The 12805-nt window shown below is 43.2% G+C and overlaps 1 protein-coding gene across 3 annotated transcripts in view; it reads left to right on the top strand.

Moving 5' to 3' along the window:
* KIAA1755 (KIAA1755 ortholog) overlaps positions 1-6027 on the top strand; it is a 133891-nt gene extending 127864 nt beyond the window's left edge. For all 3 annotated transcript variants that reach the window (XM_077459049.1, XM_077459048.1, XM_077459050.1), the window contains exon 21: positions 5602-6027. In XM_077459049.1, coding sequence (XP_077315175.1) covers positions 5602-5756 — 155 coding nt within the window. In that variant the 3' untranslated portion in view covers positions 5757-6027. The remainder of the gene's footprint in view (positions 1-5601) is intronic.
* Positions 6028-12805: the final 6778 nt, after the last annotated feature.

Here is a 12805-nt window from a genome sequence, read left to right as displayed (position 1 = left end):
GCACTGCCCGAGGGCCCCGTGCCACTAGGGGGCCCCATCAGGGTTGCCAGCCTCAGTAAAACCAGGGAAAGTATGTAAAAATCTGTGTTTTTTTTACATCTGTCTCTGAAATGTCCCTTACTGACATCCTTTTGGTCTAAAAATCCTTAGATTATAACTACCCCACCTCTCCAGTACCTTCTCAGCCAATAAAAACATGTCTGTGTATACTGTGTGATTGTATACTGTGTGTGTGTTTGTGTATACTGTGTGGCCCCATAATGTCTGATTGCCTGGGGGCCCCATAATCTCCTATTGCCTGGGGGTCCCATGAGTTGTCAGTCCGCCCCTGTTCCCGGGAGATCGGGAGGCGATTGCGGGTGCACGGGAGCAGCCGTAGAATTGCGGGAGTCTCCTGCACCTCGCGGGATACTTGAGATGTCTGTTTTCTGTTTTTTGGTTCCATAGACTTCAATGGATCAAAAATGTGTAGTGAAAAAAATGCAAAATGCACCCGGAATATGCAAACTGAACCCTGCATAGGTGTGAATCAAGCCTAGCTGTGACTCAGCTGCCTGCTTTTATCACTGACTGGCCACACGTTTGAGCAAGCCCTAAGGAAAGACGTATTGGCTGGATTTGAGCCTTACATTCTTTGGATACCAAAATGCATGTTGGTGCAGTAAATTCACATGTTGCCTTCTCTATAACACAAAGCTACAACGCAACAAATATAAACAGAACTGATTGATTTATTGCCGCTTTCCTGTGGTTTCTGACGATATTCCGCAGGGAACTGCTTAGATATCAATGCAGCCTGAAAGATAAAAGGACTTGACTTGAAAGAAATAAGATATATTTTCTTCTAGCATTACAACTAATGCATATTTTCACAATATTAGTGGATTCATCGGAGATTCACAGCTGAAATAAAAAAACCTGAAGCAGAGTTGGCTGGTGAAATCCAAATTGTAGGACAAAAAAATTGAAGGTTTTTCATATAAATGATCATATTATAAAGTATGCGGTATAAGGAGTCACTTACATGGGTACTGAGGTCCGTACACCAGGAATGGGTCATTTGTTTATGGGGCTTAAGCTGCCAGGTGCTTCATGCAGGCAGCCAATATAAGGCTGGATTCGCACCTATGCAGTTTTATGCCCTGTACACACAGTCGGACATTCCGACGACAAAATCCGTCAGATTTTTTTCAGACGGATTTTGGCCCAAATTTGTCATGCATCGCACAAAGTTGTCGGAAAATCCGATTGTCCAGAACGACGTGACGTAAAACCATGTACGACGGGACTATAAAGAGGGCAGTAGCCAATAGCTTTCATCTCGTAATTTATTCTGAGCATGCATGGCACTTTATGCGTTGGAATTGTCTACACAGGATCAGAATTTAAATGATCAGATTTTGTTGTCGGAAAATGTAGATCCAGATCTCAAACTTTGTGTGTCAGAAATTCCAACAGAAAAAGTCAGATGGAGCCCACACACGATCAGAATTTCCGACAACACAGTCCGATCGCACATTTTCCGTTGGAAAGTCCGACTGCGTGTACAGGGCATTAGGCTGCATTCACACCTATGCATGAAACCTATGAATGACCTATTGTGAAAGATAATGTTACGTTGATTAAATTGATACCCAACATGTCACGCTTCAAAATTGCGCCCGCTCGTGGAATGGCGACAAACTTTTACCCCTAAAATTCTCCATAGGCGACGTTTAAAAAATTATACAGGTTGCATGTTTTAAGTTACAGAGGAGGTCTAGGGCTAGAATTATTGCTCTCGCTCAACAGATTGCAGTGATACCTCACATGGGTAGTTTGAACACCGTTTTCATATGCGGGCTCTACTCATGTATGCGTACGCTTCTGCACACGAGCTCAGCGGGGCAGGGCACATTAAAAAAAAATATATATTTTACTTTTTATTTTTTATTTGTACACTGTTTTAAAAAAAATAATAATAATTATGTCACTTTTATTCCTATTACAAAGAATGTGAACATCCCTTGTAATAGAAAAAAAGCATGGCAGGATCTCTTAAATATGAGATTTGGTGTCAATAAGACCTCAGATCTCCTATTTACACTAAAATGCAATAAAAAAAAGTCATAAAAAAATAAAAAATAAATGGCACTTTAACCACTTAAGAACCGCCGTATTGCCAATGTACGTCATTGCAATGGCACGTACAGGCACAAGCACGTACATGTACGTGCTTGTCTTCCAGCGGGTAGGGGGTCCGATTGGACCCCCTCCCGCTGGATACGGCGGTCCATTTCGCTTCAGGAGCGATCTGGGATGAGGGGATGGCCGTTGGTTTCTGGCCATCCCCTCTCGATCGCTCCTGGCGAATGAGAAGTTTCCTCCCACTGTGTATTGTATACACAGGCAGGGGGGAAGTGATGTCATTCTCCTCGGGGCGGTCTTATTGACTGGACTACGAGGAGAAGACTAAAAGTAAGTGCACCAAACACTACTCTAACACATAGGTACACATAGGTACACAATTCCCCCCCGATCACCCCCCGATCGCCCCCCGATCCCCCCCAGTCACAGTGTCACTGATTGCAGTGATCATTTATTTACTGATCACTGCATTCAGTGTCAATTGTAAAAGTAAAAACTGTCAGGGCAGTTAGTGTTAGGTCCAGGGTAGCCCCCTACCACCCCCCAATAAAGATTTAACCGCCTGATTGCCCCTAGAGTTAACCCTTTCACCCCCTTTTGCCAGTGTCACTAAGCGATAATTTTTCTGATCGCTGCATCAGTGTCGCTAGGTAGCTAGTTATTTTTTTAGGTTCACCGCCAGGTTTTTATAGCGCTAGGTACTCCGATATACTACCCAATAATGGTTTTAACCCCCTGATTGCCCCTAGTTAACCCTTTCACCCCCTTTTGCCAGTGTCACTAAGCGATCATTTTTCTGATCGCTGCATTAGTGTCACTAGTGTCGCTAGGTAGCTAGTTATTTTTTTAGGTTCACCGCCAGGTTTTTTTAGCGCTAGGTACCCCTATATACTACCCAATAATGGTTTTAACCCCCTGATTGCCCCTAGTTAACCCTTTCACCAGCGATCACAGTATAAGTGTCACTGGTGACGCTGGTTAGCCAGTTAGTTATTTAGGTTCCCCGTCAGGTTTTTATATAGCGCCAGGGACCCCCATATACTACCTAATAAAAATTTGAACCCCCTGATTGCCCCTAGTTAACCCTTTCACCAGTGATCACCGTATAAGTGTTACGGGTGACTCTGGTTAGTTTGCTTTTTATAGCATCAGGGCACCCACCATTTATTACCCAATAAAGGTTTAACCCCCTGATCACCCGGCGGGTGATATCAATTAGGTTTTAGGGTCAGGATCTGCGTCGCCCCAGGCAGCGCTAGGTTAGTGCCAGTACCGCTAACACCCACGTGCAAAGCATAAACCTCCCGTAGTGGTATAGAATCTGAACAGATCAATATCTGATCTGATCAGATCTATACTAGCATCCCCAGCAGTTTAGGGTTCCAAAAAAACACATTGTTAGCGGGATCAGCCCAGATACCTGCTGGCACCTGCGTTTTGCCCCTCTGCCCAGCCTACCCAAGTGCAGTATCGATCGATCACTGTCACTTACAAAACACTAAACACATAACTGCAGCGATCGCAGAGTCAGGCCTGATCCCTGCGATCGCTAACAGTTTTTTTTGGTAGCATTTTATTTAAATCCGGAAGGCAGTGCTTGGTTTTCAGTGTCCCGTACGTGGCTAGGCTCCCAAAAAGTCCCCCACATGTGGTATCCCCATACTCGGGAGAAGCAGCAGAATTTATTTTGGGGTGTAATTTGACTTATGCCCATAGCATGTGTGAGCAATATATCATTTAGTGACAACTTTGTGCAAAAAAAAAATTGTAATATTCCTGCAACTTGTGGCAAAATATAAAATATTTCATGGACTCAACATGCCTTTCAGTAAATAGCTTGGGGTGTCTACTTTCCAAAATGGGGTTATTTGGGGGGGTTTTGTGCTATTTTGGCATTTTATGGCCTTCGAAACTGTGATAGGTAGTGAGGAGTGAAATCAAAAATTTGCACCTTTAGAAACCCTGAAGGCAGTGATTGGTTTTCGGGGTGCCGTACGCAGCTAGACTCCCAAAAAGTCCAACATATGTGGTATCCTCATACTCAGGAGAAGCAGCAGAATATATTTTGGAGTGCAATTCCACATATAACTATGGCATGTGTGAGCAATATATCATTTGGTGACAACTTTTTGTAAACTTTTTTTTTTTTGTCATTATTCAATCACTTGGGACAAAAAAAAAATATTCAATGGGTTCAACATGCCTCTCCACAACTTCCTTGGGGTGTCTACTTTCCAAAATGGGGTCATTTGGGGGGGTTTGTGTTATTTTGGCATTTTATGGCCTTCAAAACTGTGATAGGTAGTGAGGAGTGAAATCAAAAATTTGCACCCTTAGAAATCCTGAAGGCAGTGATTGGTTTTTGGGGTGCCGTACGTGGCTAGACTCCCAAAAAAAACTTGGGACAAAAAAAAAAATATTCAATGGGCTCAACATGCCTCTCCACAACTTCCTTGGGGTGTCTACTTTCCAAAATGGGGTCATTTGGGGGGGGTTTGTACTGCCCTGCCATTTTAGCACCTCAAGAAATGAGATAGGCAGTCGTAAATTAAAAGCTGTGTAAATTCCAGAAAATGTACTCTAGTTTGTAGACGCTATAACTTTTGCGCAAACCAATAAATATACGCTTATTGACATTTTTTTTACTAAAGACATGTGGCTGAATAAATTTTGCCCTAAATGTATGACTAAAATTGAGTTTATTTGATTTTTCTTATAACAAAAAGTAGAAAATATCATTTTTTCTCTAAATTTTCGGTCTTTTTCCATTTATATTGCAAAAAATAAAAATCGCAGAGGCAATCAAATAGCATCAAAAGAAAGCTCTATTTGTGGGAAGAAAAGGACGCTAATTTCGTTTGGGTACAACATTGCATGACCGCGCAATTACCAGTTAAAGCAGTGCAGTGTGAAATTGTAAAAAGACCTCTGGTCCTTAGGCTGTTAATTGGTCCGGGGCTGAAGTGGTTAAAAGGTGTGGGCAGAAGTGACATTTTTATGTCGCTTCTGCCCTGCAATGTTATGGAGATGGGTGGGGGCCATCTTCCCCTCACTTGTCTCCATGCTAAACAAGGGTGAAGATCCGACCGCCTCCGCTGCTGCCTACGGTTCCGGTAAGCGGCGGAGGGCAGCGGGGGGGGGGGGCCTCTCCCAACGCCGATTAAAGGGATCCTGCGGCAAACCTACCGCAGAGACCACTCTTATCAGAAAGTGGACTGCCAGCCGAAGTAGAGAATACTGGGATTATGGCAGCTGGCTGCTGCCATAATAACGATATTCCGCTTCAAATAAGGACGTATATCAGTGTGCGGCAGTCCGGAAGTGGTTAAGGTATACAATGCTTTCCCTTTACAACACTTTTTTTTTTCCTTCCTTCTGGTTTAACATTTCAGTCTGCTATATTTTATATGTAATAAGGCCATTTCAGTATATTTTACATAGAAATTAACCAATCGAAATTGTGGTGTATTGCAGCTGCCAGTTCAGGCTCTTCCGAGGGAAGCGTGAGTGGATTCAGCTCACCGGATTCCAGCCATCCACCACTTAGCCATAACAACATGTGTTATCCCTCGGACTGCTGGCGTACTCATCATGCTATGGACAAGCCCCCAGCAAACAACATCCCATGAGCGCAATGAACCAGGGAGCAATCATCCAAATCTCTACATAACCCATCGGTTCTATTTATATGAATTTCTTATATGTGTAAATAAATATGTGACGTTCTAGTAATCTCGGATTTCCGTGTGACTGCGTGATATTTAAAAGAGATCTTTTGAAATTCTTTTCCTGCCCTTAGCCAGATACCTGTATTTATTTTGGAACAAATCATCCGATCTCTTTGAGTCTGAAATATCTGATGAAATAAAAAGTCATTTGCACTGGGTTGCAAATATGAAAGGCTTTGCTTTTTTATTGAATTAGTAAATGTGTGCATATGTACACTGTCTATAAATGTTACACATACAGGTATATTAATATACTGCAAACACTATATGGCCAAACATTGTTGCAAAAATGAGCATCACACCTTTATGAGCTTGTTAGGCATCCAATTCGAAACCATGAGCATCAATATTGAGTTGGACCCCTCTTTGCGGGTATAACAGGCTTTCTATAAGGTTTCAATGTGTATTTGTGGAAATTTGTGCCCATTCAGCCAGAAGAGAATCCGTGAGGTCAGGTACTGACGCTGGAAAATAAGTCCTGGAGCTCAATTAGCCGATTCATCCCAAAGGTCAGTGGTGGCCACCCCCCCTATCCATGCGTCCAGCCCGCTCACCTACATGCGGGGTGCTGGACGCATAGATTCCAATGGGCACTGCGCCCCAAGCCCACCCAGTTGTGTAACAATAGCAAATTAATATAAAAGAGACACAACCGCTCCAGGCAGGTCCACGAAACAAAAGGCAGCTCCTCCAGGGACAAAGGAACCCGGGTGCAGGCAACGGCATGCAATCAATGTAGATAATTAGAAGACTCTGGAAGGCCGCACTCCAAAACAAATTCAATGCCTTTTATTCATAAAACAGGAACACACCAAATGAAACACAGCAAAGCTAACCCATTTCACACTACCTAGAGTGCTTATTCATAATTAATATTCGCTATTGTCACACTGATTCTCCTCCTGGCCAATGGGGAAGCGGGTCTGGAGATAAGTGTTGTGGGTGACCCAACCAACTGGGGGGGGGGGTGGCTTTGGGTGCATTGTCACCAAAGAAGTTTTCCTCTAATGGGACTTTTTGGGGCAAGGGCTCCACAAAAAACAAACAGTTTTGAAAATTAATACATTTTATTAGAAAAGAAAATAGGAAAAGTGTAATGATAAAACCACAATTGATGCAATTATAAACATGAATGCACAATGCATGACATATAGTAAACCACTTGCTCTGTCGAGTAAGATGCACAACAGAGTGTACCCAATGCGTTTCAAGATACAGCATTTATGCTCTTCATCAGGGGTAAGTGGTTATGGAAAAAGCATTTTGTGTCATGTAGTTTGTGTAGAATATCATGGGTCATCATAAAAACCAGGGAATAGTTGCTGCCATAGGCCATTCAGAAAGGTCCAAAAGGTGGAGGCACACAGCGGATTCGACCAAGACCACCCACAGAGGGCACTCAGCTCCAGCCCCAAAAGGGGAAGGCACCGCGTTAAGGACTGGTACACCTGGTGTCTCTTTGTTACTTAGTGGACTGGAGAATGGAATCCTCAAAGTCACACAGTATGGAGTGGGGTGTTCGTACTACACATCAATAACACGCTGTTGGCCTGCGGTGCAGTGTTGTATTTGCTCGGTCTGAAAAATGCTAGTAGGCAGCATGTGTGGGTGCACTGTTTGCTGCCCCCCCCCCCAAAAAAACACAGAAGTTCAGTAGCCAATAGCTTCTGTCTCATTGATGAATGTGAGCATTCGTGAGTTTTCGTGCGTCGGAATTGCATACACACGATCGGAATTTCCGATAGAAACTTTTTCCGTTGGAAAAATCGAGAACCTGCTCTCAATCTTTTGCTGGCAGAAATTTGGCTAGCAAAATTCCGATGGAGCATACACACGATCGCATTTTCCATCAAAAAGCTCTTATCAGTCTTTTGCTGGCCGAAATTTTGACCGTATGTACGCGCCATGAGACCTTGTAACACTAACGGGTCACATGACACTGGGGAGGGAAAATGGCTAATTGGGCCCAATTTGGACATTTTCACTTAGGGGTGTACTCACTTTTGTTGCCAACTGTTTAGACATTATTGGCTGTGTGTTGAGTTATTTTGAGGGGACAGCAAATTTACACTGTTATACAAGCTGTACACTCACTACTTTACATTGTAGCAAAGTGGCATTTCTTCAGTGTTGTCACATGAAAAGATAGAATAGAATATTTACAAAAATGTGAGGGGTGTACTCATTTTTGTGAGAAACTGTATAGCAAGGGCATTATTTATCTCTAGCCAGAGCTGCACAGTTTGTTTTCATCTACAAACACCCCTTACGTGGATAGACAGGTTTTTTGTAAAGGTGCACTATCCTTTTAAATTGGTTGTAAACCCTTACAACCAACTTTGACCTACAGGTAAGCCTAGATTAAGGCTTACCTGTAGGTCCAAGAAATATCTCCTAAACCTACATGGTTTAGGAGATATTTACTAAAGGACAGTCACAGCTGTCTACGGCGCATGCGCATGCTGCTGCTAAAGGCGATATACCTTTAGCGGCGGCTCCCGTGCGCATGCGCGGGAGTGACGTCATCGCTGCTCCGGCGCTGTGAGTGGCTGGAGCAGCGATACCCGGAAGAAGATGGACGCTGCGGACTACAGGGGACAGCGGTGACTTCGCTGGCTCCTGTGTCAGGTAAGTGACACATAATGGGCTACTACAGTGGTGTGAAAAAGTGTTTGCCCCCTTCCTCATTTCCTGTTCCTTTGCATGTTTGTCACACTTAAGTGTTTCGGAACATCAAACCAATTTAAACAATAGTCAAGGACAACACAAGTAAACACAAAATGCAATTTGTAAATGAAGGTGTTTATTATTAAAGGTGAAAAAAAATCCAAACCATCATGGCCCTGTGTGAAAAAGTGATTGCCCCCCTTGTTAAAACATACTATAACTGTGGTTGTCCACACCTGAGTTCAATTTCTCTAGCCACACCCAGGCCTGATTATTGCCACACCTGTTCACAATCAAGGCATCACTTAAATAGGAGCTGCTTGACACAGTAAGTTCAACCAGAAGATCCTTAAAAGCTACACATCATGCCGAGACCCAAAGAAATTCAGGAACAATTGAGAAAGAAAGTAATTGAGATCTATCAGTCTGGAAAGGGTTATAAAGCCATTTCCAAAGCTTCGGGAATCCAGCGAACCACAGTGAGAGCCATTATCCACAAATGGCGAAGACATGGAACGGTGGTGAACCTTCCCAGGAGTGGCCGGCCGCCCAAAATTACCCCAAGAGCGCAGCAACGACTCATCCAAGAGGTCACAAAAGACCCCACAACAACGTCCAAGGAACTGCAGGCCTCACTTGCCTCAGTTAAGGTCAGCGTTCATGCCTCCACCATCAGGAAAAGACTGGGCAAAAATGGCCTGCATGCCAGAGTTCCAAGGAGAAAACCACTGCTGAGCAAAAAGAACATCAAAGCTCATCTCAATTTCTCCACAACACATCTTGATGATCCCCAAGACTTTTGGGACAACATTCTGTGGACCGATGAGACAAAAGTGGAACTCTTTGGAAGGTGTGTGTCCAAGTATATCTGGCGTAGAAGGAACACTGCATTTCATAAAAAGAACATTATACCAACAGTAAAATATGGTGGTGGTAGTGTGATGGTCTGGGGCTGTTTTGCTGCTTCAGGACCTGGAAGACTTGCCGTGATAAAAGGAACTATGAATTCTGCTGTCTACCAAGAGATCCTGAAGGAGAATGTCCGACCATCTGTTCGTGTACTCAAGCTGAAACGAACTTGGGTTCTGCAGCAGGACAATGATCCTAAACACACCAGCAAGTCCACCACCGAATGGCTGAAGAAAAACAAAATGAAGACTTTGGAGTGGCCTAGCCAAAGTCCTGACCTGAATCCTATTGAGATGTTGTGGTATGACCTTAAAAAGGCCGTTCATGCTCGAAAACCCTCTAATGTAACTGAATTAGGACAATTCTGCAAAGATGAGTGGGCCAAAATTCCTCCAGGACGCTGTAAAAGCCTCATTGCACGTTATCGCAAACGCTTGGTTGCAGTTGTTGCTGCTAAGGGTGGCCCAACCAGTTATTAGGTTTAGGGGGCAATCACTTTTTCACACAGGGCCATGATGGTTTGGATTTTTTTTCACCTTTAATAATAAACACCTTCATTTACAAATTGCATTTTGTGTTTACTTGTGTTGTCCTTGACTATTGTTTAAATTGGTTTGATGTTCCGAAACCCTTAAGTGTGACAAACATGCAAAGGAACAGGAAATGAGGAAGGGGGCAAACACTTTTTCACACCACTGTATGCGATGCATAGTAGGCCATTATGCTTTACCTTTGCAGGGAGACAAGGAGGAAGTAAACCCAACAGGGTTTACTTCCTCTTTAAAGCCTCATAGCTGTATATCTGCAGTATCAGATCTAAGGCACTGTTGGGAGATTTGGAGTGAGAATCGGAGTTGTTACTACTGTGCTGCTTGCTGGAGAGGAATCTGGACTGCATACATTTCCCTGCTTCTTCTTCATTCATTCATTCTGTGGATTTGTGCTTCCTTCACCTGTCCTGGTGCTTCTTGAACATTTCCTCAGCAGTCTACTGATCACCTCTAGGGGAGCATCTCTGATATGAGGAAGCAAAGCCATGCTCCTCTACCAAACTGCCCCCATACAAAGACAAACCTTGCAGGGCATGTTTAGTCAGTGATAGGGAAATATCAGCTGCATAAAGCCTATAGGCCAGCCTTTCTCAACCTTTGTAATGCAGAGAAACCTTTGAAATAAAGTTATGTTCTCAGGGAAGTCTTTCTATTATCCAAACGGCCAGTGTGTCCTATGGCCAGTCTGGCCTGGTTATAATAGTTCTCAGCTTAATCTGTGGAATAACCCCACCACCTCTTACTATGGAGAAGAAAAGAGGGGAGGTGTTCTGTAGTCCTTTCCTGGGATGACAACTCTGCTCCACCATATATACAGTACAGTACAGTGATTGAGCATTGTAATCTTGGAGTGTGTTACTGGTAGGATGACAATAAAGGGAATCGGCGGTTGAAAAAAGGAAATTAAATGTAGCCACCACAACCAAGGACAGAAAACTGCAATATGTTACATTATTGTTCTTCGTTTTAACACCAAAACACTAAAAGCAAACATGCAATGTTTCAGATGTGTCCTTCGTTGAACTTGGCGAGGTCATGGCCATGCTGGTCATGGCCATGCTGAGTCAGGAAGGATGTTGCAAAATTTCTAAAATATTGCTATACTTCAGGCTGACAAGGTCATCAAAAGTATACAAATTAATTTCTAGGCATTATCTGATTAGAAAATTCTGTTTTAGTACTGTTTACCGTACATTGCACATAGACTTTTTGGCAATGTCCTGCAAACTGGACTTGAGGTTTTCTCTATGTTGAAAATAGTCTGCTCTTATACCCAGGTTTGTTTTACTGATTTCATTTCATTAGTAACATTTTGATATTATAGTTGAGCTAATATATATATATATATATATATATATATATATATATATATATATATATATATATATATATATATATATATTTATTTATTATTAATATGTTGTAAACTTCCTATGATTCAAAATGTTAGCATGACCAAATACAATTTTTTTTTTTTGTAATAAAGTGTTTATTAGCTGTGATTAAAAGACAACTCTTCCTTCATATCACCTACAACTTAAAATGATTGTAAAGCCACACAGTTTTTAAATGACAAAGGTTATGTCATAATTACGTGCTCTGTGCAGTGGTTTTGCACAGACCAGTCCCATTTCTCTCCTTCCCATGTCCCCTGCTGGCACTTCTGGCCCCTACCCCTTACTGAGTGCCCCCATAGCAAGTCACTTGCTCCCAAGCCAGATCTGTATATCCGTAAGACACTTATGCCCTGTACATACGGTCGAACTTTCCGATGGAAAATGTGCGATCAGATCTTGTTGTTGGAAATTCCGATCGTGTGTGGGCTCCAGCTGACTTTTTCCGTCAGAAATTCCCACACAGAAAGTTTGAGAGCAGGATCTAAGTCTCAGTTTGCCGTCTCAGTTTGTCCTGAAAGGTTTTTGTTTATTCAGGTTAAAGTGGTTGAAAAACCCTTACAAACCACTTTGACCTACAGGTAAGCCTAGATTAAGACTTACTTGTAGGTCCAAGAAATATCTCCTAAACCTACACGGTTTAGGAGATATTTACAAAAAGACAGGCACCGCTGTCTACTGTGTCTGAAGTAGAGCGGAGACTACGAGCCAGGCCTTGGTGTCCACATCAGTGCCTGACCTCACAAATGCGCTTCTGAAAGAATGGTCAAACTTTCCCATAGACACACTCCTAAACCTTGTGGACAGCATTCCCAGAAGATTTGAAGCTATTATAGCTGCAAAGGGTGCATATATATATATATATATACATATATATATATATATATATATCAATCTGTCGATCTCCCGCTGATTGTGAGGAAAGGAGCGAGCGGAGCCGAGATACACAAAGCCGAGTGTACTTCGGCTAGACTCGGCTCCTCTCGCAGTCCCGCCCACCTCCACTGATTGCGAGAGGAGCGAGCACCTCCGAGATACTGGGCGGGACTGTGAGCAGAGCCGAGTCTAGCCGAAGTACGCTCGGGTTTGTGTATCTCGGCTCCGCTCGTTCCTCTCCGCTCAGTCAGGGCAATGCTGCAAGAGACTAGAAATACTGCAAAGACACTGGGCAATGCTGCAAAGGCACTGGGCAAGGCTGTAAAGGCACTGGACAATGCTGCAAAGGCACTGGGCAATGCTGCAAAGGCACTGGGAAAGGCGGCAAAGGCACTGGGCAAAGCTGCAGATGGACACTGGGCAAGGCTGTAATGATGGACAAGGCTGCATTGATGGTCATTTAAATGTAAGTTTTTTTCTTTAAAATTCCCTCCTAAACTTGGCGTGCGTGTTATACGCCGGCGCGTGTTATACGCCAATAAATACGGTATAT

This window comes from Lithobates pipiens, unplaced genomic scaffold, assembly GCF_037356315.1.
Source record: "Lithobates pipiens isolate NorthernLeopardFrog02 unplaced genomic scaffold, aLitPip1_a1.2 Scaffold_28, whole genome shotgun sequence".
NCBI lineage: Eukaryota > Metazoa > Chordata > Amphibia > Anura > Ranidae > Lithobates > Lithobates pipiens.
The sequence above is the reverse complement of the archived record's forward strand: the minus strand, read 5'-3'. Positions and strand labels throughout refer to the sequence as shown.